Here is a 27,065-nt window from a genome sequence, read left to right on the forward strand (position 1 = left end):
AGCTTCTGTCTCAGAACTTCACTCAAAAGGGACAGGCACGGGGGCTTGGGGGAGCTTTGGGGAGCTGGAGAGGTGATGGGGCTCCAGGCTGCAGAGGTGGGGTGGGGGGGCAGGCTACTGGGGACTGCTTCTCAGCACCAGCCCGGTAGAGGAACCCAGCTCAGCCTGGCCCAGCTGGGTGCTCGCCTCCTGGGCGCCAGCTTTGCTGTCCTCCCATCCCCTCTTCCTGGGCCCTGAGGATGGCCAGCACCCAAGCCATGGAGTAACACTGCCAGCCTGGCTCGGGGACCTGGGGGAGGCCACACCCAAAGTGCTCCTGTGACCAGGAACTTGCTCTCTGCTCTAGTGTCCCCTCCTCCTGGGAGGCCTGACGCCACCTTACCGAGGCCTGTGGATGGCTGGGGCAGTGGGACGGGAGCTAGGTCCCTTCCTGGGGAGGGGCGTGCAGGGGCTCTTACTCTCTCTAGGAAAGAATCATGGGCCCAGGGGAAGAGACCAGTAGGGCTGAGCTGGCTGGAGAGGAAGCTTCTTGAAGCTCCTGGCTCCATTCAACCAGCTGGTGCCCTTGGGTACTTTCTTAACCTCTTTGAGCCTCAGTTTCTCACTTAGGAAATGAGAATACCTACCTTATGAGGAGGTGAAGATGAAATGAGATCATCCATCAGGTATCAAGCTTAAATATGTTTTCCTACACGGAAATTTATGTTATTATTATTTTTAAAAGATTTTATTTATTTATTCATTAAAGACACAGAGAGAGAAGCAGAGACACAGGCAGAGGGAGAAGCAGGCTCCACGCAGGGAGCCCGATGTGGGACTCGATCCCAGGACACCAGGATCACGACCCAGGCCGAAGGCAGATGCTCGACCACTGAGCCACCCAGGTGTCCTCCCCCCCGCCTTTTTTTTGTTAAGTTTTATTTATTTTAGAGAGAGCATGAGCCGGGTGGGAGTGGGAGGTGCAGAGGTAGAAGGAGAGAGAATCTCAAGCAGACTCCATGCTAAGCCCAGAACCTGACGCGGGGCTCGATCTCATGACCCCGAGATCACGGCTTGAACTGAAACCAAGGGCTGGGTGTTTAACCAACTGTGCCACCCAGGCGCCTCTCCTACACAGAAATTTCTTAAAAGAATAATCTCCATCTGATACCCCTGCCTAGCATATTACTAGTGCCCAATTAAAAAAAAAAAATTGTTAGGAAAAAAACAATAGCGAGAGCAAACAAGTAGCGGTGGGAATGTGCACAGGTGTGGAGGCCCTGTCCTGAGGGAAGGGTTTATGTTCACTCACTCTTCATCAGTCACTGCTCTCCCCAGGTGCCAGGCCCTGTGTTGGGCTCTGGACGTGCAGATGGGACTCTGACCTGGAGGAGGACCATCTGTGAGGAAGATCGCTAAATCCAGAAAATTCTAACAGAGTGATAGGGGGTTTCTTCAGAGCCTAACTGGTCCTGGGTTTCTTGTCTCTCTCTCACTCCCATCTACCCTTGCCCCTAGCTCCCAACCCAACATAAGCTCCACCAGAGCACAAACCTCACCTGGCTAATTTTCAACTGTTTTTTTGACATCCAAAACAATTTCTGACACGCGGGAAGTGCCAAATAAATACTTGCTGAATGACTGTGGAGAGGAGAGTGGAAAGACACAAACCTGGGGCCTTGATAGAATTTGGGCTGCCGTGAAGTCCTTATAAAATCTGAGAACCAGGGTGCCTGGCCGGCTCAGTTAGCAAAGCACGTGACTCTTGATCTCAGGGTCATAAGTCCGTGTCCCATGTTGGGTGTAAAGATTACTTAGAAAATAAAATCAGGGATGCCCGGGTGGCTCAGTGATTGAGCATCTGCCTTTGGCCCAGGGTGTGATCCCAGAGTCCTGGGGTCAAGTCTCACATCGGGCTCCCTGCATGGAGCCTGCTTCTCCATCTCTGCCTCTCTCTCCGGGTCTCTTATGAATAAATAAAATCTTAAAAAAAAAAAAAAAAAAAAAAAAAAAAGAAAGAAAGAAAAGAAAAAATAAAATCTGCCAACCTACCCTGATGTGATACTTGGATACTGCTTCCAGCCCTCAGCCACCCCAGGGATGCCCCTGCCTTCGAAAATCAAAGGTCTTACCAGGGAGGGTGTTAAGGGCCTAGGACCCACTGAGAAAGGGACAGTCCTACTTCCTGGAGTTTCTAGAATTGTCTCAAGTTGGGATAAAGGTTGGACCACACACTTCCTTGAGGCTCAGGGAAGTGCTGCATGCTGCCCCCTTGTGGCCTCTGCAGAACTGAGTAGCAAGGAGGCAGGCCCGGTGGTCTGTTCATGATCCCAGGGGACTCCAGTCCCAGGCACCAGCCTCCAAGAGTTATCCCAACCACCAGCTGTCTACACACCAGATCCAACTGCTCTATCTATTGCACATAAACTCAAGACTGGGCCCATGGTGTGGGGGAGGTAGTAAAAGGAGACAGTTCACATTTAGTAATGCCTTGTGTTCACACCCACCCGGACCACCACCGCCATGACGGCCACCACCCTTTGGCCAGAAAGCCACTATGTATGCACAGGGGGTCAGAAGACCAATATTTTGGCCTCAACTCCACCTCAATCCATGGAGTGACCTTGGGCAAGTCACTGCACTTTGCTGGGCCTCCCATGTCTCCATCTGTAACACGGGGATCATGATCCCTCTTCTTGTCTCCCCTGCAGGGTCACCTGAAGATCACCGCGGGGAGGACGGGGGACGGATGCTGCAAGTGCTAGGAAAAATGTTGAAAGCATGCTCCGGATGTAAGGGGATCGTGCTGGGGATTAGATAGGGGCTCTCTTGGGCTGCACTAAAGTGTTTGTTTACACCCAGATGGGCCCTGCTGGCGGGGAAATTTAAAGGGAACGTGCTCACTAGGAAAGCTGCTTCCCAATCCAATCACAACTGATCGAAACATGTCCAAAGGAAGAATGGATGTCTATGGGAAATGCCCCACTGCCTGGTGTGAAAATCCAACTACTTGGGTTTTCGGGAATGAGTTGACGAGCAGCAAGGTGGGGCAATGCAGTGGCCTCAATGTGTGGGGTCAGCCAGGAAATGAAAGAGATGAGCTGCTGCCTTTCCTCTGAGGCCAGGGTCCCCAAACTTGCATCTCTCCCCTTGGGGCTGTGCTTTCAGGACGATTTGCATGTCCGAGAATTGGTACAGGACAGTGGGAAAGGCCAGATGATCCCCTTCAGAGAAAAGTCCAGAGCTAGAATGAAGACAATTGGATACAGGGTGGGGTGGGGGGGTGGCACTAAATTTGGGAGTCAGAAGCCTGTGGAGCAGACCCACTGATCTCTTGTGATATTACCACCCGTTTCACCTCCCAAGATGTCACTGGAGGGGCGCCATGTATCCAAAACCTCAAAACTAAGAAACTTTTTGCTTTTGCAAGAGAATTTTTTTTTTCTTCCCTTTGGTATGAATCTCTTACCCAGTTCTCTTCTCTCTTTTTTGCTTTGGCAGCCAGGAAGCCCAGGGTCAAATCTGAAACTAAGTAGGTCTTTATGGCTAGAATATTTGTGTTCTTGCTTTTTATGATCCTGATTTCCTACTCAATTATATTCTTCTTAATTCTAATTTGTCATATTTTGTTTCATTATGTAAGTTTCCAATGCAAACCATCTTAATTTTTCTTGTGGAATGAAGTAACGTACACCTAGGCAAATGACTGAGGAGTAGATGATGGATGTCCAAGTACTTACCATGGCTCACAATGGGGGACATTTGGTGTGAGAATTACCAGGGTATCAGGGTCAGATTTGCAATCGCCTAATATCAAAGCCCCTTCCCTATCCTCATCTCACCCCGTAAGATAGTCCAAAGAGAAGGGAGTTGCCCAAGGTTTTATGGCATATTACCTACCATCCGAGAAGACATTAATACCTACTTTTCCTGGCACTCAGTTCCCTGCTCTTCCCATGACGACAGGCCTGAGTTGTAAGGATGGCATGGTGAAGGTCAGGAAGGTGGCTCACTGCCGGCTTCTCTAGCCAATGAAAGCCAATGAAGAAGTGGAATGCTCTACTCTTCTGGCTTTAGTTCTGAGGAAGCGAACCCTTCTGACGTGCTGGCTGACAAGGGGCTTGGGCTGCCCTCCCTGGCAGATACCACTTCCTCTGGTAATGGGCATGGCTGTAGAAGGCAGCTCAGAATGCCAGCCTGTGTCAAGGTGGAAGTGGAGGGATGTGTCTGAAGGACAGAGAACGTTTCTTCCATGAGAGATGATCTCTTGACCCGCAAGCCAGCAGGACACAGCTAAATCCGGCCCACCAGTGGTAGTCTGGGTAAGGCAGCAGGCAAGTAGTAGCAGCAAAAAATTCTGACCTAGTTCATCTTCAAAATTAGCTGAAGACTTCCACTCGAATCAGACATGTAGCATAAGTTCCCTTAGCTTGGGAGGTCCTCTCCTCAGAAAGGTCCCCCTCCTTCATAGACACTCAACCTGAGGCCAAACAAACCTTTGCAATTTTCAAGCCTTCCCAAAGTGGCCCCATGAATGCCCCCAGACACAGAAACCAACTCTAAATTATCTAAAATGAGATTTATTGCATTTCATGCAGTTTGAAGTCCATGCAGCAGAGGAGACTAGCACAATTTTTAATGCATTTTAAAAATTAAAAAATGGGGGTGGGGGCAGGCAAATGCACAAAGTTCTAGTCTCCTTGGGTCCCTGGGAGAGAAGGGTTTGGAAATGAAACCATCCACTTTCCATGGTGAATGAGTTCATCTTCCAAACGCAAGGAATGTTTCCATGGCCTCTGGGTGCAAACACACAGAGCTCTGGGACAAGCGCAGGGTCATGGGTGAGGACCACTAGTGAAGAGGAAGCTACGTAATCACCTAACTCAATCTGAGGGCAGAACAAGATGGCAAATCCTGGGGGCAGCAGCTATTCCGAGTCAGGAGAAAACATACCCCCCCATGAGGAGATTTGCTCCGGAAGTGGCGGTAAGAATCAAAAAAGAAAAAAAAGAGAAAAAAAAAAAAAGAAAAAGAAAAAAAGAAAAGAAAAAAAAAGGGAAAACAAAAGAAATAGTTCTTCAACCACACTCTTCAAGAAAATGCCATAAATATGTTATTTAATATTTTCATTTCATAGCATTGGACACACAGCTTAACATACTGAAATATTGATTCCTTGGAGAAAAAAATGGAAAAAAAGGAAATAAAAAATATTGCATCTTTCTGTTGGAGAATCTCGGCCCCCAGGCGTGGGGCGTAGTGCACCAGTGTCCTAGCCTGCAGGGGGCGCCGAGGTCGCCGGTCCTCTGGGGAGGGAGGCTGTGCCCACCGCCTGGGGCTCTATGGCAAAATCTGTGTTGGGTGTCCTTGGTCTTGGCAGCTCAGGCGCTCAGTCGCCGGTCACCTGGGGGGCCTGGCCGTCGGAGGGCTGGTTGGCTGACTGGATGAACATGGGCTGGGTGAGGTCCTGGCCGGCAGGCATGGTAACTTGCTGGATCTGGTAGAGCTGCTGCAAGGGGTGGAGAGGAGAGGGAGGTCACCCCTGGGAGAGGTGCATGCAGCTCCCTCCGGCCTCCCCTGGTTGGGGCCCAGATCCCTCAACCACCCCTGCTGTAAGGCGTCAGAGGGAGGAGGGGATGTGGGGCTCTGCGGGGCCAGGAGCAGCGGACACAGGGCGCTCCGGCCCCCCTGGGCTCCAGCCCCCCTGCGGCTCCAGCCTGTGGCTTGCACTTCTCTGAGCTCTGCCCCTCCCGTGAGCTCAGAGCCTCAGAGCCTCGAGCTTGCTGCACGCTGTTCCTCTGACCAACACAAGCAATCCGAACCACTGTAGCAGCAGCAGCAGCAGCGTGGAAGCCAGCACTTCCCCAACTCAGTCTCGGTTGTCCTCACTAGCGGGGGAGGAGGATTACCCTCTCACCTCCTCCTTTCCTCAGAATATCTGGCTCGGGCTGAGGCCACGCTGAACCTGCGCTTCCTCCTTGGGGCCTGCTGAGGAGGGCGCCTGGTTTTAAATACTAAGCCAGGACCCGTGAAGCACTGAGAAGTGAAGCACTGAGAAGTAGCCCACGTAGCCACTCCGGAAGGATAGAGCCAGAGGGGCACTTGACTTCTCAGGTGTCCCCCCAAAAAACCCACAGGCAAAGACCCATCACACGAGCCCGGGCATGTGCGCCGGCCGAGGCCAGAGGTGGGTCCTGGCTCCTGTCCCTTCTGGGCAGCAGAGGGCACTGGCTTGGGTGTGTCATCCTGTCACGTACTCGGAGTTCTCTGGGACCATCAGTGTGAGGGAAAGGAAAGATTCCTTCCTCACAGGAGCTTAGAATTACTGAATTCCGGGCACCAAGAGAGTTCCAGAGATCCCATGTTTTCTGCATGTCAACGAATCCGTGCTATTGAAAAGCAGCATAGCCTAGAAAAAAACCAGCCCTAGAGATGGAAACAGAAGACCTGCATTCTAGTCCTGGTGCTGCAATGAAGAGCTGAGTGAGCACACACAAGACACTTCTGATCTCTAGGACTCCATTTACTCATCTATAAAGTGGGGACTGGTGCTATATAATGTCTGAGATGACATTCAGCTCCCACAAGTCTAAACCTAAAGGACTGGCACTCCAAATTAAAGACTGTACTTGCTTTAACAAGTTTTGTTCACTTGTTACCAGGAACTGGAACAGTTGCCCTAACCATCCAAATCCAGAGATCTCACCTGCTGCCCCTGACTACCCCTCAAGCCCCGACCCCGGCCAAGACTGGGTGTCCTACCTGTCCATCCGTGAACTGGCTGAACTGCTGCTGTCCTTGCTGCACTTCTGTCTGCGTGATCTGCGGGAATCAAGATGACAGAGGAGGCAGGTCAGCTGCAGGGTCTGGTTCACCGCTCCAGCAGCCCACAACCAGAAGGTTGTGAAGACCACATGAGACAATGCACATAAAATGCCCAGAATGAGGCCTGGCACAGAACAGGTGCTTGGGGAGTAGCAGGAGAGCAAGGGTCCTCCCCAATCCCCTGCTACTGATGGCTACTCAGAGTTGACACCACACAGGACCACAGAGGTCCCCCCCAAGTGTGTAATATATACAACTTCCACAACCAGCTCTCTTAATGTCCACCTGCTCCCCGCCTGCCCCTCACTGCACGCTCCTAGGTGCCAACACGGCAGGGCCTAACATTTATGGCTTAGGCAAAAACCCTAGCCAGTGACTGCAGACTGCAAAACACTGGGCAGAGTGGGGAGTGGTCCCTTTCATTCTTGGAAGGTGGGCTCCAAACCAAACCGTATCACCTAGATTATCTGACTGGAATATGAAACACCCTGGCGAGGAGGTGGCCTTGGCTCTGGAAGCCCTTGTGGCACACCTATGAAGTTTTTTCCGAGACAGGCCACGTGCAGCCCTCTCCGCCAAGCAGGGGGTGGGGTGGGGGGTGGAGGCGGGTGGAACGAGGCAAACATTTACCACATGGGTTTACAATCTTACATGAGGATTTTAAGTACATTTGAAAAGAAATGTGCTGACATGTAGAAATGCATCATTTGGTGTCAGGTGCTTGACATAGCCTGGCACAAGCATACTTGTGTGCATTCCTGTATCTACGGAACATCTGACTAGTACGTCCTCTATGTACCATCTCCTGGAACCATCACAGCCAAGCTGTAAGGTAAGGACTGTCCACTTGAGTGTCCTCACAACAGCTGAAAACACCCCAACAGGCTTTCCCACGAGGCTGTCAGGAGCAAGAGTGGAGCAGGTGTGAAAGGGCTTCATGAGGGTTTCTTATTGTTGTTCTTGTTTGGGGTCTTTCTTCTCCTATAGGTTGTAAGCGGCTAGAGAGCAGCAGCTCTAAGTTTTGTCTTTTTAGCCCCCCAGTGCAAAGAAAGTATTTAAGAAATGTCTGCAAAATAAATGAATGACCCTGAGACAAATGTATTCTTCATAAATGAGGTCAACTGTGCCTTGTGAGCCCCCAGGATTGCCCTTTCACATGAGCTGAAAGTTTCATTTACCTTTACATTCCATTTACATATTATTCATTCAACAAACACAGACCAAATAGCTACTATGTGCCAGGCTGTCACGATTATGATCTGTTGTAATGCAGAATCCAACTGCGCTCAGGTGCCCACCCCCCGCCTTGCTTCTCCCCTCTCCTATCTGAAAATCTGACTCTCCCCACTTTCTGACTTTAGTTTCTGGTCCCCAAACTAACCTCTGAGGAACCAAAAACTCTTCCTTCTTATTTCCTCCACCCTCATGCCATGAAGTTTTTGGATTCCAAGTTAGAATCTCGCAAGGATTTTTTTTTTTTTTTAAGAGGGGTACCTGACGGTGTGACCAGTCTGGAGATGTAACTTCATGCCAGTTAGCCCCAAGGAAGTTACAGAAAAGCCCACGCCCTTATGTGAGCCAAGGAATGGGTCTGGAATGGGCCCTTTAACGATCCCAGAAACTACATGGAACTCTGAAGCCTTTTTGGCTCATTCCTCATGTTTTCCCAAATGAGATCTTTGGAGACCTGCTCTACAAACTCAGCTCTGTCACCACTGTCAATAGATACATCACCAGAAATGCAACTGGGCCAGACTTGTCCAGCTCTTAAACGATCGCTGCTTTTTTTGGGTCTGAGGCAGAAGAATCCATTAACAATGCCTCCCCTTGACCAGCATTCCCCATCCCCTACAAATGATACCCGTGCCCCATCAAGCCCCAAGCCTAGGGAGGCTGCCCCCTCAGCACCCATGGCTAACAGTCTTCTGTATCATAGGGCGTGAGAGGAGATGAAGGGGGCAGTCTCTAGCTAGGCGTGCCTAAGTAAAATCCACGTAAGCTTTCCAAAGTGCACAGAGGGTGCCAGAACACAATAGCTATTTGGTTTTAAAGATAAAACTCAGCCTGACGATGAGGCACACTGTCAGAACGTCTCCTCTGGTCAGACACGCACACACATACATCAGGCTCTCTTTAAGTGTCCTTGAGATTTCCCATCCTTCGCATTTCTTTGTCCCTTGAGAGTAAGACCGTAAGTAAGAGACACACTTTGAATCCAATCCTCCAATAAACTCCATCTGTCCTTTGGGATGAACAGATGTGCAGGGTGCAGCTCTTGCTGAAGGGTGAGGTGGCAAGAGGGCCATCGCTCCAGTCAGTCCCCTAGCCATGCCCTACATCTCTGGGGCACGTACCTGTTGAGCATTGGTGGCAAGTGTCTGGATCTGTCCCTGCACGACTTGGGTGCCTGATACAGGCTGGGCTAAGCGAATGTACTGTAGCTGGCCGGCATTCAGCTGAACCTAGAGCGGGGCAGACAAGCAGGCACGGAAGACTGAGTATGACCCCAACAGGCAAACTTCCCATGACCAGAGGTGGTGACTGCCACTCCCCTTCTGAGACCTCCAAAGTAGCATACTCTGCAAAGTTTTTCTTCAACAGCAGTCAACATGAGCAAAACCATAACATCCCTACCCGGCAAGTCATAATACACAAAAGAGAGTATGTTCCCTAAGTGGACTTTGGAGAAAATTCCCAGAGGATCTGGTCACATATGTGAGGAACAGCATGGCCACACCTTCAACATTCACTGGCTCTCAGCCGTTTGTTCAGTTTATCTTAGGATTTTATCCCATACTGTCAGACATGATCGGAATGCTTTGTACCGTAAGTGTGGGCCATTCTCCACTCTATCTCCAAACTCCGCCACGCCAATTCCTGGGATGGCTGATCTAATACTGAGAACTCCAGCATCTGTCAGGAGCCCAAAGCAGATGGCCAGCACTCTGCGCCCTAGCCCTAGTCCTGCCCGACCCATGCTGCACATCTTGGAAGAAAAAGCTAGCCTGCTTCACTATCTCGGTCCCCAAGAGCCAGAACCAACAGGGGTCTGTGGGACTTTTAGGATCCTTGGTGTTCAGCACTTTCTTCTGGCCAAACTCCTCCCAAGGGGAAGCTGAATCAATAAATATTTCACAGAAAACCCCATCATGGGAAACCAAAGCTACAAAAATGCCCTTAGAGTCCCTCATGCTTAAGATTAAGTCTCAGATAATACAATAATACCACATGCTGCATTTAATTGTTCACTAAAAGCCTTAACTCAGACTCTTAACGCTCCAGTGTACCATGAAAGTCTCAGTGCCTCGGGCAGGAATGGAGAGACCAAGGCGGCTGGCTGCAAGAGAGGAACCGTGGCTCAGCAGAGGAGAGTCAGCAGAGCACTGCCAACATTCACACTCGGGATTTGGGTGATGAAAAGTGGTGCCAGGAGGACAGACTGGTCTCTATCCGGGGGCTCAGAAACCACTCTCCCTGGCTGCCCAGCCTGCCATTGTTGCAGCAGTGAACTTCGTGAGGCAAACGGGCAAGTCATGTCTCTTTGTCCTGGAGCAAAGGGAATTTAAGACCGAATTCCCTTGCAGGGAATTTTACTTCCATGAGGAAAATGCTGATACACGAAGCTGCACTCCTGCCTGCAGTGTTAAATCACACTGCTTCTCTACAACTTCAGCTTCAAAGAGGATTTGAACCACCAAGAAAAGACAAATACTTGGTAGTAAGTGTAGTTCTTAGAAGTTCTTGGTAGACCAAATTTCAGAATTGTCCACTTACAGCAAATTGGAGGAATAGAAAACCTAAACTCGTTAATCTGGTTCACATGAGACAGGGCAAGATATTATGACCTGCAATTCTTTCTGAGAGACTATGCCAAGAAGAGCTGCTGGAAGTTGTGATGCCAGGCACAGATTGGCCCCGCCTGAAGTCCCATAATGTGGCTGCTGGGCAACAACACTAAGCTGCTTTTGGGGATGAAGGCAGCTGGCTAGAAGCTGGGGAAGATCGTCTGCTGGGACCAATCATGGCTGGTCCCAGAGTCACCAGAACTCCAGCCAAGGAACACAGGATGAAAGACTAAAGCCTATTCCCAAGAACAGGGAAGGTGTAGTGACAACCACAGGGATTTTACATTTCCTAGCTGGGAAGAGCTCTTTGCAGAAACTCAGATGCGACTGAAAAGTTGTGAGCCAGACAGTTCCAAGCAGTTCCTAGAAGCAGAAGCTCTTTTAGGCTTAGGTTTACACATCTGGTGATGCTCTGCCACAATGATCGGTCTGGGGACCCTGGCAGCGTTTTGATGTTAATTACAGGACAAATACACCTGCCCTTTGGACTTTCAAAAAAGAAGCAAAGCTTCCTTCCTGAATGTCCTCTCTATTGGAGCGAGCACTCTGAGGAATTTAGAAGTGCAGACTTCTGCAGAAGTTATCTGAGAATAGTGAATTCTGCAGCAAATCTGTGCTAACGCTCTGTGTCCTGGAAGGTTAAAAAGACTGTGGAGTTAAAGTTACTGCAAAGAGGGAACTCTTCTTCTCTGGCTTAAGTTCTGGCGCCTTCACATGTAAAACTGAGAACCATTCAAGAGAGGTCTTTGGTTGGTGGCTGAGACAGTGAGGGAAGGCACCTGGAACTAAGAGGGGTATGTATGTGAGAAAGAGACAGAAAGAGAGAGAGAGAGAGAGAGGAAAAAAGTGGGAGTGAGAGGGTGCAAGCTCTAGCAGAGGGAGAGTGCACCAAAAAGTAGAGAAAAGGAGGAAGGGCAGGAGGGGAGACGGAAAGATAGAGACACACACACTCCACTTTCCCTAAGTTTTCTCTTGGTCTATTACCCTGTTAACTTAATAAGAACAGTTTCAAAAATGGAGCTTTTTCAAAGAGGAAGTAGTTAACCAAGTCCAAGCGAGTTTCTCTATCTGCCTACGTGTCATTTACAAGAGGAAGGGCAAGGGGCAGGAAAGAGAAGTACTGCTCCGTGTCACTCACTTTCCACACCTTTGGGTGGCAAAATGACCAATGTATAGATGGCAAGTGTTAAGATGGGGCATTTTTTACAAAAGAGCAAGTATAAGTAAAAAAGCCAACAAATCCAAGAAATGAAATCCCTCAAGGCACACAGGAAGCAGCAGTCCACAGTGAAGGGATGGATAAGTTAAATGAAAGCCAAAAATACACTTTGCTGCAGGCTCCACTGGGAACTGACTCATGAATATGCAACAAGTGTATTTATGGCCTTCTCTGTACACCTCCCTCTTATTCTCTGCTAATCAAAAGACAGGGAGGGCTGCCTCACAGGGCCTTTGGGTCTTGGCATGAACAGTGGTTACGAGCATTCTTTGCATAGGTGGAGTGCAGGGAAATCGAGAGGAGCTGCCCCACGGTGGTAAACCTGAGCAGGATTAAAAGAGAGCAGTGAGCATACAGTGAAGCAAGCTGTGGTCTGCACTTACACAGATATAAGTTTAGAGAAATGTACGTACATATATACACATGGGTATATGCAATATTCTGTGTGTGCGTTTAAGATCTATAAGCACTCTCGTTACAACAGGAGCACAGAGCCTTGCAGATGCAAGGCAGAGCAGGCTTACCGGGATCTGCTGGATCTCTCCTGTGTTCGTGATGATCTGCTGCATCACCTGCATAGTCTGTCCGGTGCTGCTCTGGGCCTGCTGGGCTTGACCCTGTGGCTGAGCCTGAACAATCTGGACCTGCTGACCTTCTCCAACCTGCATGGTCACGGGCGTGGTCTAGAAAGAAGAGTAATGAGAAAGCTGATTCAACCCCAGCTCAGAGCCATTAGGCTTACCAAGGGGTTAACGATGAGCAGTTAACCGGCAGCAAACCTCTTCCATGGATGCCTAAACTCATCTTAATACAAATTAACAACACTCAGAGTCTTTTGGGCCTACAGCACTGCTGAAGTTTATTCTCCAAAATAAAAGATGAGAAAGCCATACAGATTTGTAGTCTCACAGTACAGAATAACTGCCCAGGCCCCAAACATCTCTATGGTTCAAATGCTGCAGCTTTTCAAGCCTCTTCAGTCACCAAAAGGCACATATGTTACAAAATAATCCAAAGTAACCATTACAGTTCACTTGAGAAATGGCCAAAGTCAAGTCAGGAGCAGGTGAATTTGGAGAACAAATTAAATGGAGTGGGGTTGGTATGAATTTACTGAGTTCAGGATCTTGGGACTCCTTTCTAGGGATACCAGACACTGGAAGGAAAATAAACTACATGCTGGCTTTGAGCAAGCAGCAGAACGACTCCAGCCCACACTGGCCAGCTGGCTGCTGTGGATCAAGCTCAGCTTTCCACCAGAGAGGCAACCACCACTAAGACCTGGACATTAACTAAGGCTACCCAAGGAACAGAATTTAACAAACAAGAACTTTAACTCTCTAGAAACAGGAACCTTAGATTTAAGAAATTTCTGTCCAATGTACATGACTTGGCAGATTCTGAGTCTCTCAAAAATGTTCATGGACTAGTAGTCCTATGAAACTTACGCCTCTGAGAGATGGCAGACTTAACTGTCAAAAGGGTTGGTCAGTCACTTGTTCAAATTTCAAAGCTTTAGGGATGCCTGGGGGGCTCAGTGGTTGAACATCTTGCCTTTGGCTCAGGGCATGATCCTGGGGTCCTGGGATCGAGTCCTGCATCGGGCTCCCTGCATGGAGCCTGCTTCTCCCTCTGCCTGTGTCTCTGCCTCTCATGAATAAACAAATAAAATCTTAAAAAAAATTTTTTTTTCAAAATTTCAGCCCCAAATGTGCCCTTTACAGACTACCTAGAGCAGGGAGCCCAGCACATGCTGTTCATCTGGTGGGGGTAGGGGGTGGTCATGGTGCCAGAAGGAAGGTGGAATCTTTTAAAAACTACACCTACACTCCCAATGCCCGGATTCAGCCGTGACCCTCCCCACTCTGAATCCAGAGTCACTTCAGTAAGAAGATGCTGCGAGCCTTCTATCGAAGTGGCTATCTTACGTTTCTGACTACACAGGTCTCCTATGCATCTGAAGTTACAGGGGAAGGGGACGTGCTCTAGGAACCCCAGATGAGATTCAAAGGACTACTAGGTAAGGAGAAATTACTATGACCTGGAGGTAGAAGGAAAGAGGACAGAGGGATCTGTGTAAAAATACATGTAGTGGGCTAGGACAACAGGAAACACCTCCCGTTCTCACACCCGTATTCTCAACTCAGCCTATTCCCCAACCTCCAGGAATAGAAGTTTCCAATTTTATGATAGAACACACAGGATTCACTTTACCAAAATATGCTTTCCTTCCAACTTTAATATGTATTCTCTCTGCAAAGGTTATCTGAACTCAACTTGAAACAGGCATTACTACAGGTCCAAGGAGGGGGACACAGCACAAGGCCACCCTGAACCAGAAGGACAGAGAAACAGCAGCTGGGAGACACTGGGAGAGACCAACTCCACCATCCCTGCAAGCTTCCTCACCAGCTCCAAGCTGAGCAAGTCTGGGGTGGCAAAGAGGAGAGATGAAATTCTTGCTGACTAAAAAAAAAAAATGCATACTGCCAACTCATCACTGTACTTTATCAACTCAATTTTCCCAAGAGGATTTCCAAGGTATTTCTAAATCCTTTCAGGAAAATGAAGGCTTGTGTTAGCATGGCAGCTGTCAAATCATGTATGGGGTGCCCTGCTGTCAGGGCACAACAGCCATGAGCCTCTTCGGATGTTCAGCCAATCAGACCCTGTGCTTGATGGACTCCCTTAAAGTTTGCTCTTGTAAAGGGATAAAGCCTTTGCCAGGTAAAGCTCTCAGCACCGCAGGGGCACAAGCATTAGCCAAAGAAGGTCCCTTAGGCATCAGGGTATAGTGAACGCCTTGAAGCAGGGACTGGGCTACAATCATCTTTGCCTAGCACAGTGTCTGGCAAAGAGAAAGCACCCTAGAACTTTCGTTATATGGATAAAAAAAAGTGAGGCAGGAAATAAATCCTGAGGTCTTAATTAATATTTAAATCTACCTCAGCCCCAATTTAAAAAAAAAAAAAAAAGATTTTATTTATTTATTCATGAGAGACACAGAAAGAGAGGCAGAGACACAGGCAGAGGGAGGAGAAGCAGGCTCCATGCAAGAGCCCGACGCGGGACTCGATCCCAGGAATCCAGGATCACGTCCTGAGCCAAAGGCAGACGCCCAACCACTGAGCCACCCAGGCATCCCCCAATTTTCTTCTTGTAAGCAAACCTAGCTCCTTACCAGCAGACACAAGGCTACCTGGGATGTGTCCTCCACCTCTCTTTGCAGACCTGTCTAGATGTTCCCTCAAGCTGACTGCACCCTCCTACCACTCCCTATGCAGGTTCCCAGCTCCAAGCGTTTGCTTGTGCTGTAATCTCTTCTGGAAAGCCCTCCTTCGCCTCTTTACATGATTCATTACCATTGTTCCCTCTAAGATTCATATTATTCCCTTCAGGGAACCTTCTCTGACACCTGCTTCTACCACTTCCCTCACATTTTGTTAGGCATCCCTTTAACAAGATCCCATAACACCCTTTATATGGCCCTAAGAATTTCTTAACACTTCCCATGTGGTGGTATTATACTCTTTAAGTATTTGTACCCTATTAGATTGTGGAGATTCTTAAAATAGGGACTGTTTTATTCATGCTTGTATCCCCAGCACACAGGATAGGCCTCAATGTTTGGTGAATAAATTAATCTTGACAGGGAATTTGGATTCAGAGCTCAGAGAACAGAGTTCTCTACAGCCTCTCTGATCTCCAACAAACATGGATGTTACTGCTTTCACAATAAGACCGTTACAGAGAAAGAATATTCTGATTGCTACTGTAAAAAGAGGTCACTTGACACAACTGTGGTGCAACAGAGAAATGACAGGGACAAGGGGAGGAGAGATATGCAAGCTGGTGATGATTCCTACTCTCCTCCTTAAAGGTCTAACAGTCCAATTCCGGTGTAGACAGCAGACACGGAGTTCACTTACAATACCTCCTACAGGGATGTCACTACTCTTCATGGGGGCACTTTCTCCCTTCTAAAATTTTTTAGCTCATAGTGATCCCAGAGAGCGTCTCATTCACTGCACTCTCCTCATGTGACCCCAGAGGAAACCAGGGCCCAGAGAGGTTAGGGTGACATATCACCTGGGCAGCTGAACCTGGGGAGAAGCCTAAGTTTTCAGACTTCAACTCTGGTGTCCTATGATGACTGGTCTGCCTCTCCGCTCAAGCCAGGCCTTCCCCACCCCAAACCTAAATGGCACAGTCTTGCTGGCAGGCACCCCCATACAGCTCACGGACCTGGCCCTGCTGAGGCTGCGCGATGATGATCTGCCCGGGTTGGATGGTGGTTGTGGAGCTGCTGGTCTGCTGGCCCTGCTGCTGTCCCTGGACTTGGACGGCGGCGGGCTGCTGAGCCAGCGTGAAGTAGTACTGGACGGGCTCGGCAGGAGTCACAGACTGGCGCACCTCCTCCTGTGGGGTAGAAGGAGAGGCAGGTAAGAGGAAAAGAACTGACTCAGCAGCTGCCACAGTGAATTTCCATTCTTCCCCCACACAGACTCTGTGCAGTTGCCTGCTGAATGCTGAGCTCTCCACATTTGAAGCCAAGGGAAAGTGGAATTCGAAGAGACCAGTTGTGCTAAATCAAACTAAAAATAACAGATTCCATAGGCTTCACAAAACATACAGCCAATTTTCTGAAGTACAGAGTAATCACCCATTGCGTGATGAGTTGCAAATGGGCAAATAATTACCGTAACTAAAAACCACGCACCAGCAGTGCTTGTCAGTAAACGCTGTTGAGGCCTGTGATCTGCAGACGGTGCTAATTGCGAGCAATGGGAAGATGCTACCCAAACATCAAGCTCTCAGGCCAGCCCCGTATCTCCCAAATAGACAGCACTCTCCTTATGTGGTGCCCACCAGCTCTGGAAGGACAGAGCAGGGGAGAGGGAAATAGGGCTTTTCCTGGGCTAGAACTTTAGAATTCAATGTCAGGATTGAGAGCACTGGTAGGCAAGTGCCCCGCTTTTCACAGTACACCAAGAGCTCGGTGGTCACCGAGGGCCATGTCTAGCCAGCATCATGTCTGGTTCTGGTTGTACTTAGCCACAGAAGCGCAACCCAGGGGGCCTGAGGGACACTCTCCGCTGGGGGGCTGCCTTGGCTGACTAGGGAGGTCGCACTCTGTCCGATCTGCTGGGTGAAGAGACCGCTCCTTCTTCAGCTGACGTTTTCCATGGCAGAAGGAGTAAACAACCCTCTCCCAGCCACCTTGAGCTCACAGCTGAGAGTGTAGGATGTTTACACACACTACGGCATGGTTAGAGCCTGAGGGTCCGGGGTTGATAGGCCCCTGACCACTGACACAGAGATCGGCGTCTGCTCCGGAGAACCCTGCGACACACGGTGCCCCTGCCTGGGACAACAAAAACAACAGAAACATACATCCACTTGGGCTGGCTGAGCAGAAAATTAACTTAATTTACTCACTTCCTTGTTCTGGGCTAAGTTTGTCAGATTCAAGAAAAGAGGAAAAGACACTTCTCCAAGGTAAAGAGATGCCGTGGACTGCCTCAAAGCTCCCCAAGTGACAGTGACCCAGTCGGTACTGACTGCATACCCTCAACTAGGTTAGGCACCCCAATCTATGTTGCACAGTCCCTTCCTCACTACACTTTGTTGTACCTACTTATCAAATTCACTGTCTTCCCTGTTCCAGTGGAAGTGCTATGAGGGCTCACTTTCTCTTGCTCTCCGATATCTCAACCATTTATTCCCTTGTAGGTGGCACTCAGTAAGAGGTTGCTGAATGACAAATTTATAGAGCCAGGCAGAGAACTGCAGGTAGGAAAGTGGTTTATTTTTTTATTTTTTATTTTTTTTTAATTTTTTTTTTTAATTTATTTATGATAGTCACAGAGAGAGAGAGAGGCAGAGACATAGGCAGAGGGAGAAGCAGGTTCCATGCACTGGGAGCCCGACGTGGGATTCGATCCCGGGTCTCCAGGATCGCGCCCTGGGCCAAAGGCCCGTGCCAAACCGCTGCGCCACCCAGGGATCCCATTTTTTATTTTTTAAAAGTAAACTCTATACCCAACATGCAGCTTGAACTCACCAACCTCAAGTTTATGAGTTGCATGCTCTTCCAACTGAGCCAGCCAGGTGCCCCAGAAAGTACTTTTTTTAAAACTTAAGTTGGTATTATGACATAGTCTCTTGAACCTAACACCTGTTACCAATAGAAAAGAGTATATAAACTTTCTTTTGCTACCTCTAGGATTCTGTGGCCATGGTGTGGGGAGAAGCAGATGTCTGCTGTAGAAGAGAGCCTGCCTGGTGACTCTGGGCCCTGGACACTAGAAGTAGGATTGCTGCTGTCTAGCCTTTCAGGAACTGGGGTCTTGGCATGGAAAGGTTCTCTAATGGCCACCCACCCAGCCTCAGAAGACACTTTTACCATTCTGGGTTTCTAAGCTAGTCCTCAAATATGAACAAATTTTCTAGGTTAATGCATTCTGTGCTTCAGACCCAAACAGTTTGAACCCTGAACATAACCATGCTAAGGCAGAAGAAAAAGGATGGCCCCTTTATTTTCATCTAGGATTCAGTTTCCAGAACAACGTAACTGTGACAACAGCACCTCCATTTCAACTCAACTTTTCACCATTATAAATGAAGGTCAGCCTGTCAACTAGCTTTTGACTATGGCAGGGATAAATACTAATACCCTCCCTTAACCAAGAAACAGGGACCAACTGCTCTTTTCAAAGCTCTTGAAATAGGTTCAATGTATTTATTTTCCACTGAGAGTGCCCCTCCTATTTTATAAAAAACATCAATCACTATAGCCTAGACTTAACTTACAAAAGTTCTTGGGTAAACAAGAGGGTAGAGGACTGAGACTTCCCCAGAACCAACTTGAAGGCAGTCAGGGAGGAGGAAGAAACTGGCATTTCCCAGCCTTGACCTGTGACAATTCTGTCTCCAGTTATCTCTCATTACAACTAACCTGCAAGTGAATACAGCCTTTTTGCCAGACAAAAAGAAAAAAGAAAAAAAAAAAATCCTTAAAGCACCTCTTCCTGAAGCCAAAATACTCCTTGCCAAAAACTGTGACAGCAGGTAAAGAGCTTCTCCTATACTGCCTACCATACCCTCTTAAGTTATTTATGAACTAGGCAGTGCCTAGGACACCTGGGAGTACCTAGCAGAGGTGCCTGGATTGGTGCTGGGAGGACCAGGCATGGCTGCTCTCGAATCACTGGAATGGAAGGAGGCACATCTAAAGTTCTGCATTATGAAGACTCACCCGGCCAATGGAGAACAAGCTAGCAAGGGAATGATTATGCTTGGTTTAAAGAAATGGGTGAAGAGAAAATGACATTTCAATGGTCAGGAACTTTCAACTCATAGCTTTAGTGGGGGTAGAAGTCAGCCTCAACTATCCTCTGCTTCTGAATACTCTTTCCTTGCTTCCCCGAAGAACAAGAGAAATTTCCAAGCATCTCTGAGAAGTCAAGGATCTTAGATCTACAACTCAATATTCCTGGCTAGTTTCTTTCCCCAGCAATGGGAAATCACCCCTTGTGCTAGAACAATCTCTGAATGACTGAATCAATCCAGAATGGGGCACTTGCTCAGCTTTCACAGTGGCCTCCCCAACCAGAGGACGTGCTCTTGGAATCTTTTCAGAAGTGGAGACCGACGAACATCAGAGAACGAGCAGCATCCCATCCTCGGGCCACTGCTACAGGGTTGCACAGCCAGCCCCAGAATGAAAAAAGTACATTCGCTTCAGTAGCCAGAAATGAACTGCTGTCTCCTTCAGAAAGGGTGAGTTTTGGAGAGTAGGCGCTTTTAAAGGACTTAAGGAGGTGCCAGCCAATTTGGAGCTGGGGAAAACTTCATGTCTACAGAGGATTAAAAGTGCTATCTTAGAATTTCAGGCCAGCTTTCAGCAATCTCAACCTTTCAAAGGCCAGGCAGCAGCTGTCACCAATAGGACGCCAATCAATGGCTTGAACACCTACAAAGACCTGAATCCAGGCAGCAAGGAGCTGTTTCAGCTAGACACACTTTAAAAGGAGATGGATCACAACATTATGAGTCAGGCTAGGATGGAACTAGGAGCGGCCTGACACCCTGAGACAGCCAGGGACTGAGGACTTGAGGAAGGGACAGGACATGACCCCTCCTTCTAGCCGGCTGGTTCAGCAGACAGCCCACAGAGATTGAGCAGGAGTCAGCACAAGGCCTGATTTTGTCACAGAGCTCACCACCCTGTTTTTAAAGGGTGCTTCTGAAACAAATTCCAACAAGGAGAGCAGGGATGCAGTAGCATTTATTTTGGGGGAAGAGAAGCGGTCTGAGTTCTTGCTATAGTGATGTCTCATAGAGGAGAGAAACGCCCCAAGAAGAGGAGCTGAGCCCGTGGGCAAAAACCTGCAATGGTCTAAAAGGCGGTGCGCAGCTGGGGACGACCGTGACCGTGGCAGCCTGCCGCTGTAAACATCCGACTGAAAGCCCCTCTGAGCACCTTACAGCTTCCAGTCAAGGATGTTTACAGTAGCAAAGACTGCCCAGAAAGGACGGAGCCGCAGTGAGGCGCCCTGCTCTAGTGATGGGGCACAGAGGGCTGGCTGATCTAAAGGGCCCCCGGTAGGGCCAGGATTACAGAGGTCCTTTAAGACGCCCACTTCTACACTTCTTAACTGGTTACCAGTGTGAGACAGCAGAGGAGAATGGTGGTCACGAAGGACTCCTGTTCTAAGGCTAATATATTATGAAATAATTCATTAAAAACACTTAAAATTTTATGAGTAAGGTAAAGTAAGCAGAACAAAGCACAGCTTTGCTCCTACTAGACACTGCCACTACTCCCCAAGTGTCTCTACCACACCTACTGAGTCAGGCAATCCGCTTGCCGCAAACAATGAACTATACAGGACAGAGATCTATTACAATTACAATTAAGAGCTTGATGCACCTAAGGTGCTGAAAAAAAGTCAGTGTGACCTTTGGAGAGGGGCAGGCAAAAGAGAGGCAAAGACAGATAATCACGTTCTTTCCCGTGATTGCTTAGAAAACCGTTTAAGTGACGGTTCTCAAATCTGGCTGCACATTAAACAAATCTGAAAAGCTTTAAAAAGTAGTGTGGCCCAGGCTTCCCCCTCACAGATTCTGATTTAGCTGGTGTGGGGTGAAGCCCAGACACTAGTATTTTTTAAACCCTAACAGGTGATCTAATGTATAGCCCGAGTACTACACAGAGAATCGCAATCCAGAGTAAGAGAAAACCCAAGTCCATTCACTCCAAACACCACTGTGCACATAGAGCTATTGCTTTAAATCTTGAAAATCTAAAATCTGTACCTTACTGGGAATGTGCTCCCATCCCAGATTAAGAACTCTGAGAGACTCCCTAGGGTACCTTGAAATGAACTTCACTTTACTTTTTTTAACTTGTCTTTAATTCTCATTTTGTCTACTTTCTGAAATACCACCTCAGAGGCACTGAGTTAAAAGTATCCATAAATGAGTAACAGAGGGAGATGTTAAGGATGGATCTGGTCTAGAGAAAGAAAAGCAAAAGGAACAGGAAATGACTTGAGCTGAGAGAGGAGCGTATCTGACACCAGTGTGCAAGGTGCTCTTCGGTCAGAAGCAGCAGCAAGGCCTTCCCAGCTCACCTGACGCTTTGGAGGTTTCAGTTCATCTCTTGGAACAATATCGATGAGAAAGTCAAACTGATCAAATTTTGTAATGGCCATGGCGATATCATTCCTCTGTAACAAAGAAAAGCAGGGTGAAAAATTAGCCTAGGGAGAAACTAGTTCACCTGGCTTTATAACCTCCACATTACAAGTAAGATAAGATGATGACTTCTAAGTCAAAATCAATAACCATGGCCAAGGCTATAGCTGAAATAAGCACAGTCAAACTAGCAAACTTCACATCAGACCTGATGGACAGACACTAACAAAGATATACCTGTAGCTCATGCTCTAAAAAGCCTCCAATTATGACTACTACCACCTCTGCTGGATCCTACCCCAAGTCTTCCCCACAGTTGTTAAATTATCATCCTCCAACTAAATTTGTACAAATCTAGCAATCTCAACTGGCAGGTTTCTGGTTGTTCTGTGGTTAGCAAGGTCATGCTATTATTCAATCTTACAACCTTTTGGGATCTCTACTGAATCCTAATTAAATTACTTTTTAAAATATTTTCTAGTCACTGATCTATAGAAAGTTCCCACAAGGCTACGACTTTTATTTGGAATTTAAAGTCACAATGTTACATGCATGGTTTAAATCCTGTTTAATGTGATATGAATACCAGAAGTCTGAAGTTACTAGAATTGACTGATGATACTGAAACCAAGCCTTGTTCCAATGGAATTCTAAGAGTGATACACTTGTCTTTAAATAATAAAACCAAATTCAAAAAAATTAAAAACTTATATAAAACACATTAAGTATCCTTATTTGTGTACTTCATTGTATGAAAATTTTAAAGAAAAAAAAATCGGCCAGGAAAAAGTAATGAACTCTAGTGAATGATATGCACGTTAAAGTCTTTAGGGAAAAGTAAACTTTGAAATGCATTTAAAAATAGATGGGGGCACCTGGGTGGCTCAGTCAGTTAAGCATCCAACTCTTGATCTCAGCTCCAGTCTAGATCTCGGGGTCGTGAGTTCAGGCTGCATTGGAGCCCAGCATGGAGCCACTTAAAAAAAAGAAATAGATGACTGGATGGACAGAGGGACAGACAGATACAGGGATGAAGCTAGTAAACTGTTAACGGTAGGATCTAGGTGGTGAGTATAAAGGTGCTCGCTATTAACTTTGCTTATGTTTGAATTTTTTCATAATAAAATGTTGAGGGAGAAAGTCAACATAATAACAGAAATCCCTAGTAATCTCTATGTATCACATCTTAAGAGAGGTGACTAGACAAAATAAAGGGGGATGGAAATTTTCTGTATTTTCCTTCTCTTGTCTCTGTGATGGCCCCAAGCCACTGAAATGCAAAACTCCAATCCACCCTTGCCAAGCACCAGCTTGATAATAAACCCTCCAACCGAAGCAGGGTGCATCTTAAGGCTGCCAGGTCTCATTTAAGATCAGTACGATATAGTATCACATTCCTGATGATGTCACCTACTCAAAGCTATCTAAACAGCTCATCTATGGATGGAATTGCGGGAGTGGCAGTGGTAGGGAACAAAATAATAAGCACTTCCAAACATACACCAGTGTTCTACAGAATTTTGGAAACACAAATATACTTAAGTTGGTCTTTTTTAACTTTATTTTGCCTTTGTTAATGCTAGTAATATTTTACTGAATACTCCTATAAAACACAGAAATCTTAAGGACACAGCTTGATGAATTTTAATAAATATCTGCAGCCAGGTAGCCATCACTCAGATAAAAGTATAAAAAGTGTCCTTCTATCCCTTTCCAACCAACTGCCCTCCCCCCAAATCTGAGGGAAACCTACTTTATTTCTATCACCATAAATGGTGATAGTATATGGTATTATTATGTGCCACATAATTTTTTTCCTCTGGTTTCTTTGGCTTAACATAATTTTTCAGATTCACCCATGTTGTATGGATCAATAGTTTTTTGTTGTTGTTGCTGTTGAATAGTAATCCATTTTATGAACATATCCCTTTTGTTTATATATCCCCATCTTGATGTTTACTTGAGTTGTTTCTAGTCTTTGGCTATTTTAAGTAAGGCTGTTATAAATATTCTTACACAAGAAAGTCCACCCTTTGGGGTGTATACCTAGGAGTAGGATGGCTGGGTCATACAGTAGGGACATATTTAAGGTTATTAGAAAGTGCCAAATATTCCCCAAAGTGACTGCACCACTTTGCATTCTGCCCAGCAGTCCTATAGGAGTTTCAGTCACTCCACTTCCTCATCATCAGTTGGTACTCAGTCCCATTCCAGTGAGTGTAAACCAGTATCTTGTTGTTTTCATTTCTATTTCCCAGGGGACAATGATATTGCACACTTACTCATATGCTTATTGGTCATCTGGATATCTTTTTTCTTTTTTTTTTTTTTTTTTAAGATTTTATTTGAGACAGAGAGAGAAAGAGTGCATGTGCATGTGCATGAGTAGGAGGCAGGGGCAGGAGGAGAGGGAGCAGCAGACTCCCTGCTGAGCTGGGAGCCTAAGATCATGACCTGAGCCAAAGGCAGATGCTTAACCGACTGAGCCACCTAGGAGCCCCAGGATATTTTTTTGAAGGCCCTGTCCAAGTTTGTTCACTTTACTTTTTAGTCTGAATTGATCTTGAAGGTAGCTTTAACTGGATCTCTCTAGAGTTACAGGCTTCCTTCAAAGCAGCACAAAGTAAGTTCTCAATGTCTAACTGACTAGAATGTAGGTTCCCCGAGGGTGGGGGTTTTGGTCTCTTATGTGTGTTAATCCCCAGAGCCTAGAACAGCACTTGGCACATTGTGGATGTTCAATAAATATTTGTAGAACAAATATGCATGCATCTTCAATTTGGAGGGAAAGGGAAACAAAGGAGAAAACCATTTACTTTCTTGGCTTTGCTGTTGAAAGACTGCCAGTGTCTTTTATCTGTCACACCCTTCCTCTTATGTCTGGGAAACCTTTCCTCCAAGAACTAGGGCCTGGCTGTTAAGAGAAAGCCCTCTAGAGCCAGTGTCTTCACATAATATGAATGCTGATTTTTCTGGATTAAAATAAAGAGAAAATGAAAAAGAAGGAAAGGATTTCCAGGAAGGCAGACAAGGAATAAAAAGGCAAATGAGGTAGGTGAGATGGATTCTTCCTGGGACTATCCTTTCCTAGAGTCTCTCAAGGCTTCCAACCAGAAGTTGTTTACATCTGGAAATAGATCAGTCTCACTTTAGCCTGTTTATAAGTGAGGGCTCACCAAATGAAGAGATCAGTCACTGAGCTGTGAAAACCACAAGAACTGGCAATGAAGATTCTTGGTGGGGAAATACTGTCATGTCTATAGGGTAGACCTGCCCCATAACAGGAGAGGTAGATGCCAGTTCCACACATCAGCTTGACAGAAATCTAAGAAGGAACAATCTTTGGCCGAAAACCATGCAAGAGAAGCAAGTGAAGGCAAAAGCAGCTCCTTGCCCAGTTTCCTCATGTACATCTACGATATTACCTGTAGAGTCCGGCGCTTGTTATCCTCTGTGTGGATCCAGGCTCGAAGAGTCAACTCTGTGATAAAAATCTGGGCTGCCTTGGCAAAGAGCACAGGGGCTTCTGCACTGATCATCTGCAACAGACGTAGGCCCTCCCTGTCAATCACCAGCATGTCATTCAAAACAGTTCATTTGTCCCTTGCCCCATTGTCCTGCCATGGACAATGGGGCAAGGGTTGGCAAATGAGAAGGTGACAGCCTCAAGAGAACCCAAAGTAAAATAAATCCACAAGTAGGGACAAAGCAGGTAGCAGGGAGAAGAAGGGAAGAAGGAAGAATAATACTTGCTTTTCTAGCACCTACTATGCACTTTCTTATTTTCATAATAGACTTTCAAAGAAACTAGGGGGTTTAGGAAGCGTGAAGTGACTTGCCCATGGCCATTGACCCAGTTAGTGGCAGGGTTTAGGTTCTTTTTTTTTTTAGGGTTTAGGTTCTAATCCAAGGAGAGGCAATGTGGGGAACAATAAGTTTGAGAGCCTATGGATGGATTTAGGTAAAATTTCAGGCTTCCCATCATTCTGGGCTTCATTTTCCACATACTGAAAAAGAAGACAATCTTTCCATGTTGCTGTGGGAATCAAATGAGGTCATATATGTAAAAGCACCCAGCACAGGGCCCGGTATTTAGTAAGTGCTCAAGTAATGTAATCTGCCTTGCCATGTCTGACTTCGAAGTTTAAGCTCTTGGTCAAACAAGGCTCTGAACTCTTGGTAAAGTGGTCTGTGCAGGACAGAGCCATGGGAAGAGGTGTGGAGTTAAGGAAGCAGGAGATAAGAACAGCGATTTTGGTTCTTCTACTACAAAGTGACTCCAGGTGAGTCACTTTTAACCTCTTTGTGTCTATTTCCACATCTTGACAATGGCACTAATAATTCTTATCTTATCAGATCTCACAGGGTTACCATGAGAAGGAAGTGAGAGCTAATAAAAAGGGAAATTGCTGTGAACTGTTAGCTTTCTATACAAACACAAGGGACTATTAGTTTTGAGTGATAAAGAGAGAGCACAGCACTGCTCTCTCTCCGAAAACTGAATTGGGAGGTGGGCTTCTAAGAATACAGAAATAGCTGCCTGCAGGGAAACCTCCTCACAGGTAGAAGTCATATAAAACAACTCACGGACAAAAAAATTAGAACAGGAGCAATAATATCATTATCGAATACTTCTTAGAGCTTACATCAACAAATAAGAGACTACAATAAGATGCTGAGAAGATGGCACTGTCCTGCGGATTTGATGATTTGTGTTTACCCAGGACAGTAAAAAGGATGGGTGATTCAAAAAGCAAACCCTCAGCATGCTATCAACATCTGGAAAACAAGCTATCCCTAATTTCCAGAGAAGCACCATATAATAATTAAAACTGTTCAATTTCAGCTCACTTTAGACAGAACCAAATAAAAAAAAAAAGCAAGAGACAATAACAATATTTTCATTTTGTTTAATTAAACTTTGAGTGCTACAGAAATGAGTGACAACCTATCCACCATTATAGCTTCAATATGAATAATAAAAACGAATATGAATTCACCTTCACATCTTCATCCAGTTTCATAATCTTCTTAATACGCGCCAGTGGGAGTTCCTGTACTCGGAAATCCTTCTGAAATGAATAACAAGAGGCACATAAATGGTAGGGACAATCAGCAGGGCATGACAGGCATCATGAAACACTGTGATTGGCCTAGTCCCTCCTTTCAGAAAATACGGCAGGAGAGGAGGTACATATTAAATGAAGAGAATTCAAGTCCCGAAGCAAAATTCTTCTTACCTCATGCAGAGTTTCAAATAATTAAAGGGTTTCAAGATAAACTTACGATGCCATCTAACAGCGCCCTCATGAAAAGCAGGCCTAAACAATATCAGATTCTTTGCCGGCATAAAATAGAGATGCATTTTGAGCATCTCCTCTGTACTGCCCCCCAAAGTTTATCAGTCTGCAATACGTAGGTTAAAATGAGATTTTTTCCGCAGGGGCATTCCTTTAAGTTGCCAGTTCTTTCTTCTATTCTGGGACTACAAGGGC

The 27,065-nt window shown here is 46.7% G+C and overlaps 1 protein-coding gene across 5 annotated transcripts in view; it reads right to left on the minus strand.

Annotated features, from left to right (window-relative positions):
- Window positions 1-4,543: 4,543 nt before the first annotated feature.
- The window catches only part of NFYC (nuclear transcription factor Y subunit gamma), a 67,418-nt gene continuing 44,896 nt past the window's right edge, over window positions 4,544-27,065 (minus strand). For 4 of the 5 annotated variants that reach the window (XM_072771703.1, XM_072771704.1, XM_072771702.1 and 1 more), the window contains 8 exons: window positions 26,571-26,642; window positions 24,996-25,109; window positions 21,507-21,602; window positions 16,114-16,287; window positions 12,393-12,551; window positions 9,159-9,266; window positions 6,742-6,801; window positions 4,544-5,488 (listed from right to left, as the gene is read on the minus strand). In XM_072771703.1, coding sequence (XP_072627804.1) covers window positions 5,369-5,488; window positions 6,742-6,801; window positions 9,159-9,266; window positions 12,393-12,551; window positions 16,114-16,287; window positions 21,507-21,602; window positions 24,996-25,109; window positions 26,571-26,642 — 903 coding nt within the window. In that variant the 3' untranslated portion in view covers window positions 4,544-5,368. The remainder of the gene's footprint in view (window positions 5,489-6,741; window positions 6,802-9,158; window positions 9,267-12,392; window positions 12,552-16,113; window positions 16,288-21,506; window positions 21,603-24,995; window positions 25,110-26,570; window positions 26,643-27,065) is intronic. The other variant, XM_072771706.1, reaches the window with a different exon arrangement.

The sequence above is a fragment of the Canis lupus genome, chromosome 13, assembly GCF_048164855.1.
Source record: "Canis lupus baileyi chromosome 13, mCanLup2.hap1, whole genome shotgun sequence".
In the NCBI taxonomy this organism is placed as follows: Eukaryota; Metazoa; Chordata; class Mammalia; order Carnivora; family Canidae; genus Canis; species Canis lupus.